This window comes from Aptenodytes patagonicus, chromosome 18, assembly GCF_965638725.1.
Source record: "Aptenodytes patagonicus chromosome 18, bAptPat1.pri.cur, whole genome shotgun sequence".
NCBI classification, from domain to species: Eukaryota; Metazoa; Chordata; class Aves; order Sphenisciformes; family Spheniscidae; genus Aptenodytes; species Aptenodytes patagonicus.
The window spans coordinates 13,395,359-13,422,870 of NC_134966.1; the positions used below are offsets into that span (position 1 = coordinate 13,395,359).

At 37.0% G+C, this 27,512-nt stretch overlaps 2 protein-coding genes across 7 annotated transcripts in view; one reads left to right on the top strand and one right to left on the bottom strand.

The window, feature by feature from the left end:
• Nucleotides 1-27,512, top strand: part of RALGPS1 (Ral GEF with PH domain and SH3 binding motif 1) — a 135,312-nt gene that overhangs the window by 45,864 nt on the left and 61,936 nt on the right. The window lies entirely within an intron of this gene.
• Nucleotides 1,789-26,653, bottom strand: ANGPTL2 (angiopoietin like 2). The gene is made up of 5 exons (XM_076355198.1): nucleotides 26,136-26,653; nucleotides 16,257-17,113; nucleotides 4,511-4,704; nucleotides 4,000-4,270; nucleotides 1,789-3,483 (listed from the first exon to the last, which is right to left on the bottom strand). Exons 2-5 carry the CDS (start codon nucleotides 17,062-17,064, stop codon nucleotides 3,284-3,286), a joined length of 1,473 nt encoding a protein of 490 aa, XP_076211313.1. The 5' UTR covers nucleotides 17,065-17,113; nucleotides 26,136-26,653; the 3' UTR covers nucleotides 1,789-3,283.

Below are 27,512 nucleotides of genomic sequence, written 5' to 3' on the forward strand. Positions count from 1 at the left end.
ATTTTCTGGAACTTCAAGACTACAGACTGCAAAGAATCTCAGGATACTTCTTAGGTAGATCATTCAGCCTCTTCAGATCCAGGCAGCTTCAGCGCACTCAGTCTGTTTCTCTGTATCTCATTTCTCTTCCTCAGAAAAGAGAAAGAGCCATCTTGAGCTTATGAGAGAAATGACCATTTTTAGATTAAGACTTTAAATTAAAATTTCTTTGTAAAGTAGACCAGAGATTTTTTTGTTACTTTGGTTTGGGTCCACCCTACAGCTATGTCTATCCTTCACCCATCTTTAGATGAGAGTTTAATAGTTTCTTACGATGCTAGTTGCAGTTTTCCTCTAGCTATCGGCTGTGTTTCTCAGTGGTATTTTAATCTGCTGCTTATTTTCCTTACAGGTTCACTATTTGAGCCCACCATTATATGGTCTGTCCTTCACTTTTCATTGAAAATAGCATCTGCGAGTGCTATCATATTCGCTGAAAGTGTGGGGAAGAGTGAAGTCATTATGACCAAGCATTCTTTAAAAGGCCTTTTCTTCCTCATATTCTTTTCCAGGGAGGAGGGGTGTAGCACAGCTAATCTCATTTAAGAACTTAGCTTGCCTAAGTTATTTTCTCAACTGTGGTATCTTCAGGGTTAAAACAGGTCTTCATACACTAACTTTTGTGCACTATCTTTTTTTAATTACAGGGATAAGACTGTAGGTAAATCACTTGCCTTTTAGATAGAAAGGTTAAGTAATATGGTTATTTCAACAAAAGGCTGTCAGCCTGGACATGGGTTTAAAGCCTGTCACAAGTGTATACTATGGAGATGTATCTCCTGCTGCGGAAAAGCACCTGTAATAGCTTTTCTAACAAATGCCCCATTCTTGAAATCTGCACAATGGATACCTGAAGTTCTCTGCATTCCTTCACCAAGCCAAGCATGAACTAGCACTTGGAAGAGTATCTTGAATTTGCTATCTTCATAAAGCTGCTGATAGTCCTTTTCATGCAACCTGTGAGTGTAGGGAGGTAATGTTCATAGTGACCCATGTTTTAAAAGCGCGCAAACACTCCAGAGTAGTTAATTACCAGTAGCATGAAGTTCTTCCAAAATAATACACATATGGCTAATGCATTGTTTGTTTTTCTGCCCCTGTATCTTAGTCTGTGGGTTATGTGTTGTGCACTACCTGGATATGCTATGGTAGCATGTTACCAAAGGAGTGCAAAAAGAGAGTGGAGTATGAATGTGACGTAAGGATATTGCTATGCTAAAGTATTTTCAGGAAGTTTTGATTATTTAGTTATAGACGTATAATAAGTTGAATGTGCATACACACTACGCACATTGAAGAACTCGTAAGTGACTCTTCTAAGGTAGGCATCAGTCTACTGTGTGTGTTTTCTTCTGACAAAACTAGTGGTTAGTTGTAGATGTCAGCAGGAATTTTACTGCCTTAATGCTACAATCCTAATTGTTAAGAGCACTGTGGCCAGGCTGTAAAGCCAGTAGGTGCATTTAATATTTCTTACCTAAAACTTAATTGTTTTCCAGAGTCCAGTAAACAAACCAGTGGAAGATAAAGCTTGAATACTGTTTGAAAACTTTGGGGGTTTTGTATGATGTACAGAAAGTTCTTCCTCCTTGGGATGTGTGGAAATTTAGTATTTTTCTCAGCTGAAAATTGCTTTGCTTTTGATGTTGCAATATTTAGAAACTTCACACATGTTAATAGTAGTTGCATATCAGAGTTGATTTGCATCATGAGGCAGTGGTGTGAAATTAAGTAACTATCTGTTCTTTGCTATGAGTAATCTGAACTAAAACAGGATGAAATCTGAACATGTCAAAATAACATTTGTTGCTTTATTAAAGGATTACAATATTACAGGGGTAATCTAATATATTAAAAACCCTACTTTCAGTTATATACAACACATGCTACGTAACACGTCAGTTTAATGCACATCATACTGTTGTAAAGAAGTGATGAGGTAATAAGGGAAAAAGTGTGCAAGCACACGCACACAAACACACAGTAAGTATCTTACAGGCTTACTGAAAAATATATTGAACTTCTGGAGGCTTTTGCTCTCCCTCTTATATGCATTCTTTAACTTATATTTTTCGTAGTAGTTGCTGTTTTGAAATGGGTGTTATAACAATCTGTTCTAGAAACCTACCTCAGAAGAATATTAGAATTATCCCAGTCAGTATTTCATAGTTGTGACTGACCTCTAAATACAGATGAGTAAATCTATTTAATAATTTGACAGTAACATGTTATAATTGTGAAATATGGCAAATATAACTTTTCTTGGCTACAGGTAACTTCTTTATATAATTTTCATCTGCTGGCTAAGGATATCAAATAGCTTATGTATTGGTATCCATAATTTGCCTGCAAAGTTGGATAGTCCCTTTAATTTATATCCAGCCATTTCTGATTACAGAGGCTACACAGCAGGTAATGACTGAAGTCAGATACAAAATACTGTGACAGCTGTTGTGTAGTATAGCATGTTGGCTATACAGCATATTATATCTGTTGTAAATCTGGATTAATTTTCATATGCAGGTAGCTACTTCATTTTGGTAAGAAAAATCATTAGTGTTTTTAATCTAAAATATTTGAATCAAATGTGAATTCTAATTTATAGGAGCAGATTATTTAAAATGCTCAAAGTGAAGGGGAAAGACTGGATTTATCATGACAGTAATGGTTTGTATCTGCTCTCAAAATCAAATTATATCGTACTAACTTTATTCATGGCAGTTAACAAAGATTAAATTAGAATAATCACACTAATGTACATATACCAGCTACACAGTTCAAAGGATATGATTTCCTGTGTCAAATGATTCCTCATAATAATAATAATAAAACTCTTGCTGTACAGTTTGTAATATTTCCTGTATTTGAGAATATTTATACATAATATAACATACAAAAATATTTAAATGTTGTGGCAGTATTTTTACTATCCAAACTTAATTTACAGGGAATAAAAACCAGAAAATTTATCTACAGTCCATCTAAACTGCCAGTTCTAAAAGGCTTAATGTAACTACTTTTAGTACCAAGAGGTGTTCTGAATGTTATGTCATTTCAGTTCCTTTTTTTCTTCAGCTTTTTTTGCTGGAATGATTCTTGAAAATACAATATACAAGCCCTCACATCTTAGCAATAAATGTACAATATCTTACATTCCTCATTTCTGAAAAGATAATTCCAGATAATAACATCATAGCTTTACGTGATCTTTAGAACAAGGAAGCAAACCAAGAGAAGAATTATTTCAGTGGAATGTGTTGGGATTAGGTCTTATCATCATAACAACTTTCTTTAGTGAATATGATCCCCCCCGGAATTCAGCCCAGTAAACACCATCCTGATAACGACTGCGGTAGTGTCCTCCGCGATACCAAACTCCATTGAGATTTGAATGAGCACATGCATTGTACCACCATCCTCCCTTCTGGTAATGAGCACAATTACCTGCAAAAGAAAGCTCCGATTCAGTTTTAGGAGCAAATGAAAAATGTTACAGCAAGCAAACTAAGCACAAAACAATTTTTTTTTTTTTTTTTAAACTGTGTATTTAACATGTAGATACCATGTGGTACAAGGTGAATTTAGGCTTCTTCAAGAACCAGCTCTGTAGTTAGGTTCTACAGATACTCATTAGTGTTACTCTCCCTTGCTGGAAAATTTGTTTGTATTACTGTCTCAAATAACGCCCCATAGCATATTTTTACAGACCCTTGTTTAGTGTAAATGATAAATATTTCAATGAGAAATTTTGTTTCAGTGTTAGTTCGTGTAAGGGTTGACACACCAGTTTGTGCTTCATAAGTTACTAATTGACAAATCTCTAAAAATGTAATTTCTTTTTTTTGTGTGTGTGTGTATCACCATAAGTATATTTCCTTTTTAAAAAAAGAAAAAAAAAAGGGGGGGGCGGGGGGGACGTGGAAGGGCAAAAAAGCAAGGCAACTGAAAGGAACCTTGTACCTGTGTATACATCATGGTCCCGGTCCAGCGTGGTGAACTGTTTACCATTATGCCAAGTGAAAGAATCTCCTGCGTTGCCATTGTAGCGTCCCAATCTCAACTTGTAATATTCGCTTTCTGGCTCCAGTCTGAAGCTAGCGTACTCAGCAAATACTTTTCGACCTGACCAGTCTTCCATTGTTATGAGCAGTTTGTAGTTGCCTTGATTTGTTAACCAATAAATATTTTCTAATCCGAGCCAATATTCTCCATCTATATTACCAAATCCTTGCTGTAAAGGAAGCAAGAGAAGCATGTTAATATTGTGCACCTGTTTTAGTGGTAAATCTGAGTGTATTCTTAAGTATAAAACCACAATAACTTATTTTATAGAGACTTTCTCTTCTGGAAGGGTAAACACACAAGTTCCTTTTCAAGTAAGCTGTTGGCCAGACTCTAAAATTACCCTTTAAATTAACTTTACAATAATTTTTAGAGGGTAGAAAACATTAAACTGCTCACTTGTCCTAACCTTGTATGTCTCCCAGTTCCTGAAGAAGTTGACAGACCCATCCAGCCGTCTCTGAATGACTGTCCAGCCACCAGGGTCATGCCGTTGATCACACCAGACCTGCATAAGCCGGTTTGTGTGTTCTGGTTTTACAAGATAGATGGAGCTTGTATCATGGCCATCTTCTAATGCTTGTAGACAGTCTCTCCAGGGCCCTGTGTCAAAACAAAAGGACTCTGCATCAAAATGCAATTGAGCATATCTTCAGTGCAGGGCAGTATTTGAATTGGTAGCTTTTTACAGTAGATTTGCTTCTGTTTGAGTAGTGCATTTGTTTTTCCTCTTATTGAAGGTACAGTGTCCGCTAAGTGTTTGAGAAATGTTGACATTAACAATGGAACTGGCAACATAAATTAAGAATGTAGGTGTTATGTTGTCACCTTAATAAATGATAACACAAAATAGAAATTAAGATTTGTAACGTGGAGTGCCCACTTACATAGTGTGAGAAATTGTAGATAAATGAGAAGACTTTTAAAATACTTTGCATTCACAGAAATTACAGATAATGCTCTCCTATTTTCAGAAGGAGAATGCATTTTTTTCCTTGAGTTTAGCAGAGTCTGTGAAGAGCTTACTTTCAAAAAGAGTCCCTTACATTCATGATTTTTAAAGACATTTTCTCCAATGGGAAGATAGTTAGATTCCATTTTAATGAGTCTGAGAAATTTAGATATAAATGATTTAGGAGTCTGTGTTGATACCTGCAGATAGACTCCCCCAGCTGCTTTGCTGCTATCCTCATGTCACCTAAGCGGAGGAGTGAAGTCAACAAGAATCCTCAGGATTAGAGACCCTTGATTGATATTTGGGGTTTTTGGTGGGGTTTTTTTGTTTGTTTTTTTCCCCTCCCCACACTGAAGGAGGAAGGCTTGTCAGATCTTCTCATGAGGTGTCTTACTGAAGCATATGTTGCTATCAAGAGTAATTTATCTTTTAAATTATTTCAGTTCATCTACCCTTTTTCATAATTCAGTGTCCAATACTGGTAATGGTAGAGCTACCCTTCTACTCAGTAAATGAGTTAGTAATAAATTAGTTTTATAGAAGCAACTGCAGTGTTTGGGGGTGTTTTTTTGGTCTTTTTAACTGGTTAATCAAAAAGTCAGCGTACCAGGAGGCAATCCAAGTTTTTGGTCTGTGGCCGCGCTGTGTTGTTCTTGTTTCCTGAGTCATATTCACAGACTGTACCTACAGTGCTGCTTCTAAGCCCCTTCTCCATTTCTGTTGTGGCTAACTGTTCAGATTTCTGGCAATTTAGATGTAGATGCAGTATTCTGTGACACAGTTGCGTGGCTTATTATGAGAGGTGGAAGAAGACAAATGTAATGAATGCTGGTAATTTAAATTGCTTGTTTATTTTATCACAATGTGTACATAGTGGCACTTATTAAAAACGAAAAAGAACATGTCAGTTCAAAGTCATTATTGAAGAAACTCCTAAAATAGTCAACCACAGAGCTTTGATCTTGTCTTCATAAAAATAAATATATAGCAGTATATGATGTAGTATTTACAGCTTTCTAGTCTTGCAGTTTTTTTCTAGGCCACGTGGCAACAGTGCTCTACTGCACATGATTCTTTTCTCTGGAAGTGCTTTAAGATGAAGATAAACTATTTTAAATACTTCAAAGCAGAGTTTGCTACTACTTTTTCATGACAGGTGGTTTTTTTGTCAGATAGTTAAAATTTTGGAAAGTTAATAAGGTGTGTAGTCTGAGATTTGTCATCTGGCATCAGAAATGAAAGGGAATGTACTGAAGGCGACTGGGCCCAGCACAGATATCTGTAAGACACTATGGTTAACTCTGCCTAATGAAAAAAATACTTAATAATTAAGGGATTTTTATGGTTTATGTATGTGAGGCTCTTTGTACTTTGTAGCGGCTTAATTTAAATGTCTTTAGTAAGAAAGCTGTTCAGTGCTTTCTGGAAATACATACGGACTGTATATCAACCAGAACTGTCTGCATAGGCACTGAGCCCTTCAAATATCTCTAAAAGTGATACAGAATTGGTATTACAAAAACCAAGTTGATCCTTATTCAAGGTGATTGGATGATGATACATGAGTCAGGTTTTTCTGCTTGTTCTACTGTTCTTAGTGTATCTTCTATCAATTAGTGGATTTTTTTTTTACAGTGTCTCATTTGCCACCTTCCATTCCTCACATACTGAGGCAATTTTTAGTGAGAGATTACACAGCAGTTAATTGTTTCATATTCAGTTTCCTTTAGAACTCTTGGGGAATGTGCTTTACTCTTTACAGTTTGTTAGTATTCACTTCTTTCATTGGCTTTATAACCTCTTCTACCAACATTTCAGTTCGAGATAAATCCTGCAGAGTCAGGATTTGAATTGGTAGCTTTTTACAGTAGATTTGCTTCTGTTTGAGTAGTGCATTTGTTTTTCCTCTTATTGAAGGTACAGTGTCCGCTAAGTGTTTGAGAAATGTTGACATTAACAATGGAACTGGCAACATAAATTAAGAATGTAGGTGTTATGTTGTCACCTTAATAAATGATAACGCAAAATAGAAATTAAGATTTGTAACGTGGAGTGCCCACTTACATAGTGTGAGAAATTGTAGATAAATGAGAAGACTTTTAAAATACTTTGCATTCACAGAAATTACAGATAATGCTCTCCTATTTTCAGAAGGAGTCCTTGCCACTAACCTAGTCAACACAGGAACCTCAAAGTGTCCCCTCAGTGAACACTCATCAAAATTAATTTAGATTTTCTACTGTTGCCTTAATTTCTTTAGGTATATCTTTTTATCTTTCCCTGTAAACTTTTAGTCAGGCTTCCTATTGCTGATGTGTTAGAAATCAGATTCATTATGCCTTTTTTCCTTTCGCAAGTTGTTCTTAAGATTTTAATGTGTCTTTATATTTAACCTGACAGAGAACATGTTCTTTTCTTATTTCCTCATTTGGACATGACTTCAGTGCTTTGAATGGTGTCGTCTTTCTTACAATACTGGTCTTTTACCAAGCTGCTTAACCATGACAAGATTTCCTGGTCCTCTCAAAGTCTTTTTTTTGGATGGATGGATAGTTCTGAATTTCCAGTACGGTACTTGAAAACATTTTACCTTTTCAGTTAACACTTTTAGTTTATGCATTGGTGTTATAATAATCTGCTATTTTGTGTCGTTTGTGTCTCCAAGTTTCTGATAGGCTATTATATCAAATCTTGCTAAACCCCCAACTTTCTAGTTCTTGTATCTTTTTTCTTTTTGTTTGTTTGTTTAAGTGGCAATATTTGTTTAGAAGTATATATGTTTGGCTTGGCCTCACATATATATATATATAGGCCTAATATTTCTGTGCCCTGTTTAAACAATCTGTTTTTCAGATTACATTTCAGCATTTCTTACTCAAATTTTGTCCACTGCTCCTGCCCAAAGATTTTATTTGATGGTGCAAAATCTGCATTGCTTCACCTAAAGGATATATCAGTTTAAACCATCTGATTCATTAAGCCATAATTATCAGCGCGAATGTCTCTCTCACTTAAGTTATTATGTTCTTATGTATGTTTATTTTTGTATACTCTAATGCCTTTTTTTGAAAAAGTGTGTGGCCATATAAAATTAGCATACATTGTATGTTAATATTGCATTAACCTTAGCATTACTCTTTGCTGTTTATTATTTAACTATTTAACTTTATTTTTTATAATGCAGCATGGGGTTAAAATGTTTACCTGCAAGTTTTATCTGATAGATATAGTAAACTGGTTTGTGTGCACGTTTTTCTAGGAATAATGTCTTCTATAGCAATTGCACAAGAAAACATACATTTCGTAATTGGTATAACTGGCTACTAAATGTTTTGTTCCCAGAGAAAGATTTGTTGGGTAAGGATGATGAATCAAATTAGTTCAGTTTTCAAGTTCAGCTTTCATTTGTCTTGAGTCTAGTCATCTTCCAATGTTGCACTAGCACATTTATACAAAGCAGAACACTTTGATAAGCTATTCATGTAAGTGTTTTACACAGAAAATGTAGCAATGCTTCACATAATAGTGTTTGTCCTGTTGCGTGTAGAATTCTACACTAATAAATTGTTGTTTCAGATCTATTTGAATTATTGATCCTGTGGGCTAAGCTTTTTGATGTTATAAACTAAAACCCATTGTAGATAAACTATATCTGCTTTTTGCATTGGCATATTAAAGCTTGCAGTTGTTAAGCATTAATGCATGCAAAGTTGTTGGGGTTTCGTGTGTCATAGCCCTACATCCCACCCCAAACCTCTGGGTAATAACTCCAAGAAAGGCGTTGTTGTTAGTGTCACAGCTAAACCATTTCATCCTGAAGTATCTTATTAGGCTTTTAGCTCTTTCAAGCAAGCCTAAAGAGCAATGTTCCTAAATAGGACTATAGAAATTTTACTTGGAATTCATATTTTGCTTAGTGGAATGGAGTAAAATACAATTGTAGTTATTTTGAACAGTCTCTGGTGTTGACATTAGGTGACTTACTGGCTATTCACTGATTATTTTTATTATTTTTTATTTTTCTGTAGAATTTCAGTGTTGTGTACATGTTCAGTATTTTGCAGACAGAATTAAACTTACCCAACTTATTCTTTTGGGCATGAGTGGGAAACAAGAATGCACAAATAAGAATTTGAAGTAAATGATTTACAGATAAAATTGCAAATTCTTCTACTCAGAATCAAAACCAAATCTTTTTTTACATTTTCCTTTATTTTTGCAAAGAACCAGCAACAGGAACATTGGGGTGTTTTTTATGCCTCATAAAATAAGACTTTCTTGGAAATGCATGGATCAAAGTATGACACTAATCCTTACAGAGAAATTAACTTGTCTATTGTAAAGTGTGTATCTCTAAAATTACTTTATATCCAATGATGATGTCCACACTTTACAATGCATTCTTTCAATTTCTTTTCTCTAGAACATTTTACTATGAGACTGGGGTTCTTTATCTACATCATGTTTTTATGATTTACTGCCAATGTTGTTATGCAGTCATCAGCTTTTATCATCTTAGAGGCAATAGACGATGATGTCTCCACTGAAATAGCCAACATTTCAAATATTCCTAATAAATTTTTAACAAGACGCTATTCTTCTATGCCTTGCCTCTCAAATCTGGCACATTATTTTTTGTTATTTGGCTAGTCGTTTTGGCTTACCTTTGTGAATATGGAGAAAATAGTCAGTTGTACATTTAAATCGCACTACACGGTAAATCTATAATAACAGGTAAAGACACTTCAAACATGACAGAGAAATACTTCTAAATGACTGTCGTCTTTTAGATCATAGTCATAATAATGTTTTCTTCTGAAGTATCTTCCTCCAAGTGTAGGCATAGGGGTCTAGTATCCTAGTACTGTATAAAGTCATTACAGAAAGGGTCACTGCTCTGAAGATTTTAAATTATAAGTAACTTATGAAGTAGCTTGTTTCAAAAATATTCATGTAGAAAAAAGATTAGCACTTTATTTTATGGTAAGTGATGTGTATAGAACTCTCTAAGTTGGTTAAATTCATTTCTGTGGCAGTTCTTGGGATGAGATGGGAGAACATCAGGTTTGAGACCATCTAAGGCACCTGAAGGTGCACAAGTCCATGGGACCCAATGAGATCCATCTGCGGGTCCTGAAGGAACCGGCGGATGAAGTTGCTAAGCCACTATCCATCATATTTGAGAAGTCGTGGCAGTCTGGAGAAGTTCCCACTGACTGGAAAAGGGGAAAGATAACCCCCATTTTTAAAAAGGGAAAAAAGGAAGACCCAGGGAACTACAGGCCAGTCAGTCTCACCTCTGTGCCTGGGAAGACCATGGAACAGATCCTCCTGGAAGCTATGCTAAGGCACATGGAGGACAGGGAGGTGATTTGAGACAGCCAGCATGGCTTCACTGAGGGCAAGTCCTGCCTGACTAACCTAGTGGCCTTCTATGATGGAGTGACTGCATCAGTGGACGCAGGAAGGGCTACATCTGTCGTCTGTCTGGACCTCTGTAAGGCCTTTGACACAGTCCCTCACAACATCCTTCTCTCTAAACTGGAGAGATACAGATTTGATGCATGGACTGTTCGGTGGATAAGGAATTGGCTGAATGGTCGCATCCAGAGAGTAGTGGTCAACAGCTTGATATCCAGATGGAGATCAGTGATGAGTGGTGTCCCTCAGGGGTCTGTACTGGGGCCAGTACTGTTTAATATCTTCATCAATGACATAGTGGGATCAAGTGCACCCTCAGCAAGTTTGCAGATGACACCAAGCTGAGTGGTACAGTTGACACACCTGAGGGGATGGGATGCCATTCAGAGGGACCTGGAAAAGCTTGAGAAGTGGGCCCATGTGAACCTCATGAGATTCAACAAGGCCAAGTGCAAGGTCCTGCACCTGGGTCGGGGCAACCCCTGGTATCAATACAGGCTGGGGGATGAAGGGATTGAGAGCAGCCCTGCCGAGGAGGACTTGGGGGTACTGGTGGATGAAAAGCTGGACATGAGCCAGCAATGTGCACTCGCAGCCCAGAAGGCCAATCGTATCCTGGGCTGCATCAAAAGCAGCGTGGCCAGGGGGTTGAGGGAGGTGATTCTGCCCCTCTACTCTGCTCTGGTGAGACCCCACCTGGAGTACTGTGTCCAGCTCTGGAACCCTCAGCACAAGAAAGACACGGACCTGTTGGAGCGGGTCCAGAAGAGGGCCACAAAAATGATCAGGGGGATGGAACGCCTCTCCTACGAAGAAAGGCTGAGAGAGTTGGGGTTGTCCAGCCTAGAGAAGAGAAGGCTCCAGGGAGACCTTATTGCAGCCTGTCAGTACTTAAAGGGGGCTTATAAATAAGATGGTGGCAGACTTTTTAGCAGGGCCTGTAGCAACAGGACAAGGGGGGATGGCTTTAAACTAAAGGGGGGTAGATTTAGACTAGATATAAGGAAGAAATGTTTTATGCTGAGGGTAGTGAAGCGCTGGCACAGGTTGCCCAGAGAGGTGGTGGATGCCCAATCCCTGGAAACATTCGAGGTCAGTTTGGACGGGGCTCTGAGCAACCTGATCTAGTTGAAGATGTCCCTGCCCACGGCAGGGGGGTTGGACTAGATGACCTTTCAAGGTCCCTTCCAACCCAAATTATTCTGTGATTCTATGATTCTTATGCTCTCCAATTCAGATTCCTGGTTTTTGACTGAGGTGAATGCAACTGTGCTAGTCATATTATTGGTTGGCCACCAATAACAGATACTGCAAAAAAAATTGGGCAGCAATTGTGTAAACTTCCTCTATAGTGAATGTGCTGATGTTATGAGAAAAGGACAGTTCTTTTACTAGATCTGTCTGGTAATGAGTGTTTTTATAATAATAAAATGTAAATGTTCCTTCTGAAGTATTAGCATGCTTTACAAACAAGGGTCATCTTATCTTCCCTTGAAAAAGTGAGAGCATTCTGACTTTCAGATAGGTAGTTTTGATAAAACCACTTCTAGGGAGGTAAGCAGACCTTTGAGGAATAGTACCTTTGTAATCTGAACAGTGCCTCTTCGCTTGCACAAATACATTTAACTACTAAAATACTTTTGTAGTATTGGATGTATAGGACAGAGACACAGCTGTATAATGAAGGACCACAAATTTATGTTACATAAAGACCAGACTAGGTTTTGATAACTGAGATGTATTGTATTGCTTTGGACTTGCACCCATCTGTGTCATGTTGAATGTGAAATAAGTTTTTAAAATTGTGTCTGTAATTTTGCTAACACAAACCACATGATTACTCTTCCCAAGCCTGTCTTTTTGTCTTGCATCTCCTTAATTTCTGTCTTCCACAGTCATGAATTCTGTTTGGATTCTTAAAAAAAAATTCTTTAATATTTTATTTCTTGACCTTAACATGAACAATTAAGTTGTACTAAACAAAATATTTTCTCAAAAGTTTTTGTTAACATGTAATTAAAAAAAATAAAAGGGGAGCGGGCTAGAATTATCATAGAATGATTTGGGTTGGAAGCGACTTCTAAAGGTCATCTAGTCCTACCCCCTGCCGTGGGCAGGGACATCTTCAACTAGATCAGGTTGCTCAGAGCCCCATCCAAACTGACCTCGAATGTTTCCAGGGATTGGGCATCTACCACCTCTCTGGGCAACCTGGGCCAGTGTTTCACCACCCTCAGCGTAAAACATTTCTTCCTTATATCTAGTCTAAATCTACCCTCTTTTAGTTTAAAGCCATTCCCCCTTGTCCTATTGCTACAGGCCCTGCTAAAAAGTTTGCCGCCATCTTTTTTATAAGCCCCCTTTAAGTACTGACAGGCTGCAATAAGGTCTCCCTGGAGCCTTCTCTTCTCTAGGCTGGACAACCCCAACTCTCTCAGCCTTTCTTCATAGGAGAAGTGTTCCATCCCCCCGATCACTTTCGTGGCCCTCCTCTGGACCCGCTCCAACAGGTCCATGTAATTGCTGTTATGAAGTAGAGATTCACCTAATTCTGCTTTGCACTGATATTTTCACACTGCATAATGTTTTACAGAAATGAGATGTTATATTTCAAGCTCTTACATATGTCTTTTATGGATTTGGTGAGACTCAGTAATCATACATAGTGCTTCATGGGGAACTGGAAGCTTGGATCCACGTAGCTTTTAATTAATTTAAAATCATTAATACAAATGAGAGGGAAATATGATTGTTTTTAAAAAGTGAAGTAACGTAAGTCTCACTTTCTATGCAGTTTATGTGCATAATTAACTTAAATGTTGTTTGTTTTTTGACACTTGTTGCCTATCTTTTCCAGTGAGTTATCAACTTCCAACTATCTATCTGTTGGGATAAGAATACAGCAGATAAAAAATACATAGCAAGTTTTTGGAATTTGTTAGGGATAGGTTTTTCATAGATACCTAAAATAGAGGAAAAAAAACAACCAAACTCGGAATATATTACATTTGAACCTAGTAAGTAGGGAAGAACTGTTTGAAAAAGTGAAATGGAAAGCAGCGTAGGTGATCTTGATCGTGAAATAACAAAGGCCACAATTCTTAAGAAAGGAAAGTGAAAAGCAAGACAAAATAAACTTAAATATAACAGACCAGCAAATTCAGAGAGCGTGCAGAGAAAATGCTTTAGACGGTTAGTCCAAGTAAAGAGTTTACAAGTTTGTTAAAGAGTCTCTGAGGACATTGCAATGGCTTTTGCTATTGTAGAAGGCAGCTAGGGAAAATGGTAAGAAACTGACCTGGCTAAATCATGACCTTTTCAGTAGCTTTGAAAACATGAAGAAAGCTCAGACAAAATAGATGCTAGCTCAAAGTATTAGGCATGGCTGGTTGTTTGTGGGTTTTGTTTGTCTGTTTCTTTTTAACAAAACAACAACCAAAAAAATGCCCAAAAAACAACAGCATTGGACAAAACGTACAAAATGAAATAAAGCTACTGAGAGTAGTTAGACTGTAGTAAGTCTATGATCAAGGGAGAATATTGGTCTGCTACTGTGTGAGGAAGGAGAGCTGTCAACAGATAAGCTGAGAAGGCATTTAATATTTTTCTTCCATTTTGCTTCAGTTTTCATTGCGCAGGATTTTTTCCAGTGGCTGGGCAGTTGTGGTGCTGGCTTTTGTTTGTTTTGTTGTGGGTATGGCGAGGGGAAGTGGTGGTTTTGTGGGTTTTTCCTAGTTCATTCCAGACACCTGGCTGAAGCATCATTTACAGCATTAATTGCGGGGAGGGATTTTGTTTGAGATGTGCTTTGTGAGTGGGGAACGTTCTGGAGGAGGAGGAAAAGGTATTAAAAGTTCCTTGCCCAAAAAGAAAGGTGGGAAGAGGGGAGGAGGATACCTTGGAAACGAAAGGTTAAATAGCTTAAATTCAGTTGTTGGAAATTTGCTTGAACAAATCAAACTGCTGCAAATGAGAAAAGGAAAGAAATTAATATTATGATGGATTTGTGCAGAAGAAATGTGAAACTTCTTTTTCTGGTGAGTTAGGTAGGTAAGGGAGAAGTAGCAGATGTCAAATCTTATCTTAGAATCATGTACTTTGGAAGGGATCTCTGGAGATCAACATGAAAAATAGCTGGATAAGCAGCACTTCCTCAGGTGAGGATCTAGGGGTTCTACAGGGTTGCAAGTTGGTCATAAGTCAATGTTTTACTTTGCAAAAAAGGAAAATGCTATATGAGGATAGATCAACAAAAGTACTACGCGCATGAAGTAACTTTTCTATTCTGCTGTGTGATGGTGAAGCCTCAGCTCGTTTGGGTACTTAAAAGCACAAGGAGGATGTGGACCAATTAACGAGTTTTCAGAAGAGTGTAACAGGAAGGAGAAAGGTCTTCACACTTGAAAGATATTTCACTTACAGAAAGATAGGGAAATACTGTACTAAGCTTGAACCTATTTTGAGATCAAAGTCAAAATGTAATTGTTAGAGGCCATCCTGTAGTCTATTGCTCCAAAGAAATTGTAATAGATCTGATTTTCTCCTGATTTTTTTAATTTTTTTTTTTTTTTTTTTTTTACATAGAACATTAGAATCATGATATTTTTGGCTGAGGTTCTGCATGCCACAATGCAAGCTTTGGTGAGTTCATCTCTGGCAATATTGTGAAATAACTGCTTTGTAGCGAAGTGTGTTAGAGACTGTACTGTGCTTTAGACTGAAACACCTGCTCAAGTTTCTTTCATTGTGGATATTTCCATGGAGAAGTAAGTCTGTCTTTTTTAAATGTGGCAGTTGCATTATTTGATAATTCTAGAGTTTGACAATGTCGTTTGGAATGCGTTGCAAATAGCCTTGAAATACATTCTGAGTGCAGTTCATGTGCCTTACTCTGTTTCAGGTCTTAGTTTCAGATGTCTATGGGTCACCTGTCTTTTTTCTGAAGCAAGTACGTGTTGCCCACACACTGAAGAAACGACTTCTCTTGTATGGGACACATAATACTTGAACTATTTTTTTTTTTTAAATATGTGGGACCATAGGTGAAACTGGATCCTTTACCTGTTATTTTCTTTATCATGTAGATCAATTGATCTCTAATGTGATTTCAGATGCCTCTAATCTTGCTTATGGCAGAACTCCAAAGACTCTTAATGAGGGCCATATAATATCCCTTACTATTCCACCACTTGCTTCCCTTTGCTCCTGTCTTAGAGTGCAAGTGCCCTGTGTGAGGTACAGAGCAGATAGGTATTCCTTTTTGAGTTACACAAGCACAAAAATTACCACATGCTAGATCAACAAACTTGTAATAACTTCGTAAATGTTTACACAAAAAGTGTCAAACCCCTTCAGATGTCATGAATTATAGCAGTTCGGTCTTGGGCACAGGGTAAATAAAATTTAGATGATTGACTGTTGATTAGTAAGATTTCTCTGCAGCTCTTTATCTCATACCTCTCATATAAATGGTGTGTCTGTCTTGGCAAAGTAACATGAGAAAAATCTGTGGGGCTAGTGTGTCTGAATGTTAGACATTCAAAATTAATTTTTTTTTGCTTTCTTTCTGTGCTCATACTACAACATGTATATTAAAAATATACAAGATAAATACACAGACAACATTAGATCTAAGAAATCTCAATTAGTTCAAAATAATTCATTTGCATTTATTTTGCTAAATAAATAAATTCTGTCTGCATTTTTGATGTTACAATTAAAATGTTGCCCACTGCATATTAGCATAAACAAATGTAGACATATCAATAATATTACTTACCAGATGGTTTATCAGTTGAAGTCGGAATACTAGTAACTGCAGGCATGGTTGGTAAGGTAGGTGGCAGAACCTTTAAGTTCTGATCACTCTGAATCTCATTAGTAGATATCTGGTTAATAATGCGATTGTAAGTAGGAGGCTGGTACACTTTATTTGGTGGCTGTGGAGTTTGTGGCAGTGGCTTTATGGATGGCATTCTTTGACAGTGTTCTTCCAGTTGGGCAATTATTATTGACTGATTATTGGCAATTGACATCAAATGTTGGTACTTGTGCTCTAAGTCTTTGTATTTGTTTGCAAGCTGCAACATATCTGCAGTTTGGTTCAAAATCTTATTCTCAAGTTGAGAAAGTTCTAAGGCGTTGTCACGTTTTCGGATAATTTCATGTAGTAACTGCATATAGAGTTGTGTGACACGAGAATTCATATTTCTGCTCTCTTTTCTTAAGAGTTTAACCTCGTTAACAATCCCACCATCCACCTCTACTAGTTGCTGGAGAGTTTCTATTTGTCTCTTTTGTTTAAGAAGTTCATTGTTAAGTAACTGTAATTCTTGTTTATTTACCCTGTTTTCGAGTAGAACTTCAGGCTCCTTAGAATTAACACAAATGGCACCTGTCACTCTCTGTTGAGGTACAATAAAGGTGTAAGTGCATTTGTCCTGTGTGTCACTGGAACGCTTATATCTGTTCATGTAAATGAATTCTTGTTCTGTTTCCTCGTCATTGCCTTCGAATTCCTGCGTTTTGCTTCCAGTAGCTCCCACAACAGCTATTAGCATTAAACAGATGAATCTTGTTGTCATCATGATCCTCTAGTTCTGGTCAAATATTCTTCTGCAAAGAACTTTTTAAAATCTGTTTTAAAATAAATTTAACAGTAAGTAACAAATAGGAAATCAATGCAAACTTAAAACTGATAATCTGTTCTAAAACTTAGAAAATATTACATAGTAACTAGTATGTCTGTGTACAAATAAGATATTTTTCTTGTCCAGCATGAGCTTATGTTGGCTAAAGGGGACATCATGGGGAATAGTTGTATCATTCTATGGCTAGAACTGTAGTTACTAGTTGCTAGTTTGTCTAAAGCCTGCCAAGAACCACAAGAAACTAAGTAATAAATACCAGGATTTTAAGAGTCCTTCCAGGCAAGTACCACAAAGTTTCCAAGATTGGTGTTTTCATTTGAATATGAATTACATTTTCATTTCTTACAGTTACAAATATAACCTTTAAATGTAAACAATGTAAGTTAATATGTGCTGTTAAAAGTTTTAAAAATACCAAATAGCTCATTTGCAGTATTTTATAACTGCATGTATATTGCAGGAGATACAGCTTAGATGATAAGTAACAATTTTGCTTTAGTCAGCAGTATTGAACCTCAGTTAAAAAAAAAAAAGAAAACCTTACTCTACATTAGTCCTTAATAACTATAAATTAATAACTCTACTGCCCAAATACCATAGGTGTTGTTTTTTCAGACTAGTAGAATTTACAACTAAAACATTTATTGTGACTCTCACTGGAGACACTGTCTTTACACTCAGCCTCGTCATTTCACTTCATAGTCTCTTCTCAGAAGGGGAAAAACACATGCATATGTGCATAGTGGACAAAGATGACCCCCAGCTATTAAAATTAGCTACTAGGGTTTATTGACATGCTGCAGCAGTACCCTTTTAGTGAAATTACATTAACTTAGTTCTCAGGTGGATTCATATTCAAGGTGGAAATTTGAGGCCATCACAATCTCTTAAAAAATAAGTCAATACCAGAACTTTATAGGCAACAGTCTTGGAAACGTGAGCTTAGCATTGTCACTACTGCCAGGAATGCCCTTGTCACAAATCAGCACTTTGATATTGCGTATTTCGAGCAGCTTTTTGTTGTTGAATTTTAATAGGCATGTGTATATATAAACCTAGTTTTCTTAAAATAAATAAAATGGGAGGAAAAAATGCAGTATGGAGCTTTTTCGGTGTGTAAAGCCTGCTTGATACTTTTTAAAACCAAGGTGATGTTACCATCATATTTTTCTTTGCTTGTAAAACATTTCACATGGAATGTGAAACCATTCAGTGTTTAAATATCTGTCACCTTACTGCTCGGTCATCTTTAGTACAATAAAATTTTTTAAATTACATGAAATGATGGTAGTAACAGCTGTGAGAAACTGGAATGAGTCCAGCTGAGCGCAACCAACATGGATAGCTAGAGGCTGGCAGACATGATGTATGAGGAGCAGCAGAAAGAGCTAGGTTTGTTTAGCCTCCAGAAGAGAAGGTGAAGGAGACTTCTTACTGCTGTCTTCAACTACTTAATGGGTGTTTGTAGAGAAGATGGATTCTTTTGGAAAGTGCACAGTGAAAGTACAATGGTCAATGGATACAGATTGCCTCAGGAAAAATTCGTTTTGGGTTTTAGAAAAAAATAATTTCACAATGAGGGTGACCAAGGACTGAAGCAGTCACCCAAAGAGGTAGTGGAATCTCCATTCCTGGAAATACGTAAAGTTTTGATTTAGGCAAGGCTCTGAGAAGCCTAATTTAATGTTGAAATCAGCCTTGCTTTGTAAGACGAAGGTGAGGTCCCAGCCAATCTGAATTGTTCTATGATTCTAGGCAGCTGCTAACTTTAAGGAATTTTTTTTAGAGTTTCAAGATAATGATGGATATGCATGCTTAAATAATTATTCATACTGAGAAGAGATACGGTTGTCAGTTACTCACATTTTTCTGTTGTTTTGAAATAAACCATAGAAGTTTCTCTAAATGCTTCTGTAAATGATTCAAACAAAAGTGACCGGGACTTGATCCTTCTTAAAGTTTTTGAATATACATTTTTGCCTCAGTTTCTTATTTGGAATAAACTCATTTTCATTTTGCAAATGGAAGGGAATTGTGCTTTACAGAACTTGTCAAGAATCTTGAAAAATTGTCATATAAAAGTTTGGAGTTTGACATGGTTTCTGTAAGTAAAGGAATGTTAGTTGGAGCCCTGGAAAACAGGGAACATAAATTCACCCCAGACAGCTTTAACTTGCATAATCAGCATTTGCACAGCAGGTCACACTTGGAAACCCTGGCACTTCTCCAGGCCTCATATTTCTGCACAGATGGACTGTTTCTGCAAATGTCTCTTGCATATAGGTGTAAAATGGGTTTTATTTCACCGTTTGAATTGAAATATCTCCCCCCCCCCCAAACTGTAATTATTGTGATCACTGAAAAGAAACTAATTTTTTCCTCAGAGTTCACTTGTGTCTTTGTTACAGCATCTCATGTCTTTAATTGAGCACAGGATTTGGGGTGCACATTCTTTTGCAGGCTGAAGAAATACAGAGCAGCATATAACAGTTTGATTTTTCTCCAGTTTTTTTAAGAACTGTTTAAGAAAAAAACAGAACAGAGTTCATCAGCATCATCTTAACATATCAGTTCAAACATCTTTCAGAATAGAATAGAATGTTTCAGTTGGAAGGGACCTACAACGATCATCTAGTCCAACTGCCTGACCAATTCAGGGATGACCAAAAGTTAAAGCGTGGTATTAAGGGCACTGTCCAAATGCCTCCTAAACACTGACAGGCTTGGGGCATCAACCACCTCTCTAGGAAGCATGTTCCAGTGTTTGACCACTGTTTGCAGAAGGTAAGCCATCAGTGAATGACATCAGCATGATTAGACCGTGCTGAAATGCTTCTCTCTCATGATCTTGCCTGCATGTCACCTTTTCTAAGGAGTTCTTCCTATAAGAAAAAACATTGGAAGGAAAAGTACATTGGTAAGAGAATGCTCCTGTACAAATAGAAACAAGAACCATACTGTCTTCAGATATCCTTCTTCCTGCAGAGTCTGTTTATGATGTGATCTCTTAAGTCTTTTATTGTCTGTACTTGTTCAGTTAAAAAAAAAAAAGTGTTCAGAATGAGGCCTATTTGTTGCATATTGTGATGGACCACATAACAGAAATGGCATTTCTTCTTTTCTGCAGTTGGATTCAAATGAAGTTCATAACCAACATGCTTGTTTGAACAACTCTCAATGATTAATCTCTCAGGGAGAAAAAAGCTTGCTGGAGGAAGTGGGGGGGGAGCCAGAGAAACAATTTTAAGGAAGGATTTAATGCTTTTTAGTATCTTCCTCTTCTTTTTTGAGAACATCAGATTCTTAGGACATCAGAATTCCTTCCCATGGGAGAGGAAGATCTTATTTATTTGATGTCTAGCCCGCTAGCTTTCAGTTTTCTTCTGTTTGCACTTTTGCCAAGTAATTGCTCAAGTAACTAGTGCCATTGCTTGCTGATCGCTCAGTTCTTCCTGTTTCTCTGGCTCAGCCCCCCTCTCCCTCTCTCCCAGTAGCTCTTCTGCAGTGGGCTGGGAGGGAACTATATTACTGGGGCCATATTTGTCCCCAGTGCAAAATTCCACCTAGGTAGCTGTAGATTTTTCAACCTTGCCATTGCACAAAACTACATTATATAGGAGCATGCTTGCAGGTTTGGTGCAAATTTTCTTAATTACTGGTAATACAGCATTTCTGTCTCTTATCCTCATGCACATTGACAAAACTTCAACAAACAAGCAAGCATACAAACAAAAAACAGGAGACGTGAAAGAAGCACACTTAAAAAGAAAGATGTGTCATTTTAATTAAAAATCAAATAGAACTTCTAAGTAGAAAAAGTATGGAAGTTTGAAGTAATTTTGTTTCTAGATTTGGGCTGTTCCAGACTTGTGTACTCATAAAAGCACTTTTCATGGGAGTTGAGTTGGGACAAACTTGCCCTAGTGCAGATGCACCAAAACCCAATTTTGTGTATGTTTACCCTACTTGGCAGTATGTATTACTTTAGTCAAGCAAAATAATATTTTTTTTCTGTTTGTCCTTTGCCAGTATAACTGCATCTGTGTGAAAACTTTTGGTGGCATTGTTGTGTGGGTTATAATCATAGTATTTTTCATACTCCTAGCCAGCATAAGCACTTTGGTTAAAATTTCGGTTTGTAGACCAAATGTTGGCCTATTTATATAACTGGAAGTAGGTAGTAAGTTGGTTTGTTTGCTTATTCATTGTGTGCCCAACTGAGGATGTTCCCATGATCTGATGAAAAAAGAGGAAATAAACTTTCTGAAAGGGATATCGGATGTTTCAGCATTTGATTGTTTTTTTCCTGTCCCTTAAAGGGAAAACCTCAATAAAATCTTTCTTCAGCTTTGCTTTGAAATATTTTTCTGTTTGGGACTCTGTCATGCTTATGTGGGACTTTTGGTTAGTCAAAATATATTACCTTTTGATTGTTACAAATATCTTGAAATTCATATGTGATATTTCAACAAAGCTGCAAGTATTTTACCATCTAAAATTATATCGGTGTTTCACATCCTATAGTTTAATCACTGTCATGATCCTGAAATGATAAAGGTAAAAATATTTCTGCGTGCAAAGCATTACCATTAGGCAAATGTTAACTTTTTTTGATCAGCTTACCTTAAAAGGAAGCATTAAAGGTAGCAATGTCAGCACTATGGCCCTTTTTTTTTTTAAGCTACTTAAAACAAAATACACATTTCATTGTGGATATTCCAACATGTATACCTGTTTTCATTATTTGTTTGTTCTGATGCCATGCTTCAGAAGATGTCATTTTTACAAAATAGACTGGTTAACTATCTCTTTCAGGTTTTATGAAATATTTTACCTATTCTTCGGAGTTTTGTGTACAAAAGAGAACAAAGGTATGTTTCCATCAGATGAAAAATATGACTTGTAATAATATAATAAAGTACCATTAAGCTTATTTGAAAATGCTACCAGTAGCCGTTCAATTCTATGGCTGTTTTTTGTTGGATGAAATTTGTTCATAAAATAGACATTTACAGTATTATTCTGGAAAGAAAGGTGTTTATGAAAGCCTGAGTATATATTGTCAACAGTGTTGCATCTAGATCTGAAGTGGTTTTGCAATGTTGAGTCTTTCAACCATTGAGAGATTGGCTTCTTGTCTCTGGGAGTTCATACTATGTTCTTTTTTCACCTACACTTTTGAGTGTTCTGCAAAAAAAGGAGCTGAGACCGTAGGAAGACCACTGGATGGTGGCTGAGCACTGAACTTTATTACGCTTTACTTTGGATTACAAGTCAGTTCAAGGAGGAAATGTTTTGACATTTAAGGAAGACATCACCTGTACTATAGCATTTTGGAGAAGTACAAAAGCAAAATAATGATCTGTGTAAATCTTGTGAGGAAAACCTTAACTAAGACAAATGTGGAAAAAAACTGCCTGGATTTCATACCAGAATATAAATTTTGTATCTTAAATTGCGTTGGTATGGGTTACTCCTACAGATAAGGACATAAAAGAAGCCAGTAGGTAAAAGCAGAATTGCTTCTTGCTGCTGCTCTTGTTTTTCTATATACAGTAAACTGTTACTAAGCCAGAGGACTGTAGGTATGAAAGTGTGATGCACTGAGCTATGTAAATGCAGCTTTTGTACAAGTGATATGTGACACTGTGTCTACCTTTGGAGACTGCTTTACAGAGAAGGCAATTTTCTGTGCTAAAACTAGGATGTTACACAAGGGGATTTCTGGGGACTTCAGTAACTATTTGAATTGCAGCATAGTTGAATTTATTGCAAAGATAATCTAATTAAGAACAAACTACCAATTTGGTTTGAGGAGCTAATACATCAGAACCTGGTATATGATGAAGATAGCAGCAATTCTCACTTCAGAAAGTTAGAATAGATTTTTAGTGGCTTGTATGTCGTAGCTCAGGAACTAAGGAGGCATTTTTAGTTTATCAGGCTTCAGTTATGATAATCATTGTAAACAAGGTGAAGAAGTAGGTTTCCTATGTGACTTTTTACACTTAAGCAGGAGTGCTCAGTAAGCTGTCAAAATCAGATTCTCCATTTAAGTCATTGTATCTCTGGGACAACAGCTGTTGATTTTACAACAAACTGCTACCATTTTCTATCATTGTCACTCAACCTCCCTAAAAAGGCTCCCAGAATATTACATCCCTTAGAAAGTTAATTCCAGAATTTGGGGGTTATTTTTTATTATTTCACTCTCTTTTCTGTATATGGTTTTATTTATGTGTCATTTTCATTTTTTTAGTAATATGTGACTTTCATTTCATTAAAGAGTGGATAGGCAAGGTCCAACGCTTACAATTTATTCCCATCCTTGTAAATTGCTCAGACTCAAGGGCTTATAGTCTAGAGGCTGAATCGTTAAGAGTGTGTGCTGGTCTCACATGCCAGAATTGAATGCACCATAATTAAACAGATACTTCAGAGCCTTTTAGAAGTACCCAGATAGATGAAAAAACACATACATAAGAAGGATGAGATATGCACTTTTTGCACAACACTGATATTTTCTGACATTTCCCTGTACAGTTGTTTTGACTTAGAAGAAAAAAGTAGCGGTGATATCCTACATGCAGATGAGTTCATTTTGCTATGCTAAATCGCCCTGTTACAAAATTTAGTTCTGTGGGTTAATCAGTTCTTGTGTGCTGGTCATATTTAATATAATGAGGCTAGCAGTCATTTGATGGGCTGGCTTTTCCTACTTACCTTACATGCTGTGGTACCTTTTGTGCAGATTCCTCAACCATTTAGACATATAAATGAAGGCACGTTCGCAAAAGGCGTAGAGTTAGCTATTACAGCATTTATTCTTGAAAGGAGAAACTACTTTATTTGATTGTGAATTCACACATAGTTTTGATAATTGTTCATTCTAAAGAATAAACATGAAAAACTAGCAACAAATCTTCACTGTTTCTTTAATACTTTTGTCTTTGATATTAAAAGGGGGTTTTATACTAGCGCAGTTTTACATTTTAATTGGATTGTAAAAGCAAATGGAGCAAGGGTGTCGAAAATGTAAAATCCTACTATAAAAAGATCAGAGAGTTTGGTTTTGTTTTGTGTTAACAAACATTAGTTTTTGCTTCTGCAGAGTCCTTTGATAGTCAGTGTTTGTGGACTTACAGTTAGCTGGCATGTTCCAGGCACCAGGCCAGTAATATGATCTGGATTTCACAACACCATTGTGATAAGATAGATAAGCACGAATTTTCTGAAACTGCTTTCTTTATCCCTGCCCCTTTTCTCAGAGCTCATGCTCTGTTCTTACTCATTCTCCCAAACATTCTCTTGCATGGAATTATATTAATCTATCCTCTTAATTTTTCAGGTAATCTTCATATTTAATGTGATTTATTAATTTTTGCTCTTTTTTAAGGAGAGGGACTTCCACTGGTACAGGTTTTCTTTTAGAACTCATGTAGTTTGATTTTTAGATGAAGAGTACTGCTGTGAAAAACCTCAACACTGATTTTTTTCAGTTTTGTAAAAGGAAATAGCAATTCACGGTGAAAATACAGCACAATAGTATGCATGCCACATGTATTAGGAAAAGCTTTAAAGTTTTGTTTGAAGTTTTAAAGTAAATATAATAGGGAATAGGGAAGGGCTGACACATAATAGCGTGCAGTTTCAATTATGAAAACATGTAAAACTAAGTTGAAAAATTTAACTCCAGACTTATGGGGGGGAATGATTTTTGTGATCAAGTTACTTGATTCTGTTGTAAGCAGTGCCACACTGACAGAAACCAATTAATTGCTTTAGATACTTTTATTATAATGCATTCTATACTCAGCTTTTCTGTCCATTTAAAACTATGGTGAAATTTTGGTTCAAGCACTAGTTTATGCTTCTTAAAAGGAAATACTTTTTTCACTGAGGGGATGGATGGCTAAAGCAACACTTCAGAATGAGAGTATCTTAATTAGCTCTTGGAGAGCTTTTGTTTTGAAATACTATGAAGTGCTGCAAGAAACTTCAAAAGATTATGTATCTTTTGCTGCCATGTAACTTTTTTCAAGTTTTGGCAAAAGATAGCTTTTTTTAGTTACAAGAAGTTACAAATTTTCTTTCTGGATTACCAAGAATTTTAGTCATGTTGTTTGTGGATTGTTCTTTGTGCTTTACTGAAGTTCTGTCATAGATGTGGAATGTAATTATTGAAATAGAGCACTGCTTTTGTCGTTACTTCCCTTAACAGCGGCCTCACCTTATTTTCACTTAATCCAATCACTACCAAAAAGTACTCATACTGTGTGTGCTTATATGTGTGCGTGCACATTGTACATAATAGCCCTTAAACAGATTCACATTTTAATAAATGTGACTCATTTTGCCCATGAGAAATAGTAGTTAGATCATATAGTAAATATTTAATTCTTACACAAAGGTACTCATAAATGCTAGGTTCTTTTTTAAATGAAATTTTTGCAAAATCTTTCAATTATTTATTTTATAGACCCTACTAAAGTTCCAGGAACTCTTATATCTCCTTGATCAGACATGAGTGCAAGACTGAATGGAGATTTCATATTTTTTAATATAGGTAGTCCTTTAGAAAAGTTATCATAGAAATTAGTATGTCCTGGAAGATTTGTTGAAAGGCATATGCATTTTCAGCGAGTTTGAGGAAGCATGAAGCCCAAAGTTACATGCAGAATTAAGTAAGATTAAAAAAAGATTTCATATTCTTGAAAATAATGGCAAGAAGGCTTTTCACTGCCTGGCATCATAAAATGTCTCAACTATCTTTACAACTGTATTTTAATTTGTTGTTGTTGTTGGGTTTGTTTTTGGTTGGGTTTTTTTAAAGGAAAAAACAGGCTTGCTGCTTTATATTAGGGAGCAGTAATATCTTTGACAAGCTTACATTCACTCATATGATAGTCTGGCTGGCTGGCTTTGCAAACCAGTCAGTCTTTGGACCCTAGACGTGCAAAAACAGCTGCATACTTTAAACGCGATCCATCTGTACTTTCTGTTCTTACCCTGTCTCCTTCGGCTTCGTTCTTCGGTCCTTAACGTGCTTTCAGCAGAGGTTTTCAGAACGGCTTGTGCACAGGAGTTGTGACATCTCACTTAGCTGATTGTATGAGAAGTGTAACTCTGATATACAGCTGAATAGCTTTGTATGCTATCCTGGAGTTAGACAAGCAAATAACTAGGTGATCTACAAAATTCTTTCTTTTCTTTTTCTCCGTTTTTCTTCTTCAAGATTTTTCACAGCTTGGCTACCCAGCCTGAGCCACACATCCGCACCGTGCTACTGTGGGGGCACAGTAATGCTTTCTTTTGGTGGAAGGGGAGAGCTCGGCATTCCGGGTTTAAAGTTTGGAATCCATCATTCATGCGAGGCTAAAGCAGCCTTATTTGAACTTCAGCTCCTTTGTGGTAGGCTTACATCCCGGTAGGGGAAAAAAAAAAGGCGGAAAAAAAAAAAAAAGCAACCCTGCAACAAGCTGACAAGTTCTGGTTGGATAAGCTTTCTTCCTCCTCCCACAGGCATCGGGGATCCACCAGCGGCAGCCGCCCTCGGGCCCCCGCCGCAGGCAGCGGGGCCGGCCGGGCCCGCCTGCGCGCCCTGACCTCACGGCTGGCGGCGCGGGCGGAGCGCTCTGCTGGGAAAGGACCCGGGTTCTGCTTTCGGTGTTGGCGACACGCTGCACTGAGGTGCAGTCCGGTACGGCGGTTTCGCTACCCGAAACGTCCTTCTCGAGAGCCGTGGGCTCTGGTTCGCGGTGCTGCAACCGTGTAAAAAGCAGACCCAGCTAAACAGTTGCGCTGCTATCGATTCAGCAATTGGTGATAATCCAAAATGAGAGCTATTTACCTGTTATGTGTAAAAAAGCTGATCTTTAGGGTTAGGAAGAAATTCTGGAGACTGTGTTTGAGGAACACGGGTTCTTTCAGGTCAAATGAGACGTTAGAATGTGTAACTGCATAGGATCCGTCCCCAAAATGTCGGGGGGGGGGGGGGGAGGGCTACTTCCTGCTTAATCTTTTCACAGTGTGCGTACTGATGTAGAGAGATGGAGTATTTTTCATCATAGACACTAAAGTAGTCTCTACTAGGTTTTACTGACTGGTCCTCTTTAATGTTAAAAGAGAAATGAAGCAAGGCTTCTTTACTCAGAGTAGCGCTGATATTCTCCATTTTTACCACTTCCTAGGTCATTTCTATCAGGAAACAGCATGTTCCCAGAAATAAAGGGGAAAAACATTGTCAAAATAAAATTGTCCAAATTCAAGCAAGCTCTTAAAATAATCTAATGCAGATTGAGAATCCATAATTTGGTTGAACGCCAGTGCATTTTTTTTAATATTTGCTTGCTACTTGTGTTAGTAATGTAAAGCATGTTTCTCAT

What these genes read in the sequence shown, in the direction of transcription:
- ANGPTL2 (XM_076355198.1), bottom strand. Translation starts at nt 17,064, where the DNA reads ATGATGACAACAAGATTCATCTGTTTAATGCTAATAGCTGTTGTGGGA. An exon ending in TTCAACTGATAAACCATCTG is followed by an intron (nt 4,705 to 16,256) that starts GTAAGTAATATT and finishes GTTTTGACACAG; the next exon opens with GGCCCTGGAGAGACTGTCTA. An exon ending in GGAACTGGGAGACATACAAG is followed by an intron (nt 4,271 to 4,510) that starts GTTAGGACAAGT and finishes CTTCCTTTACAG; the next exon opens with CAAGGATTTGGTAATATAGA.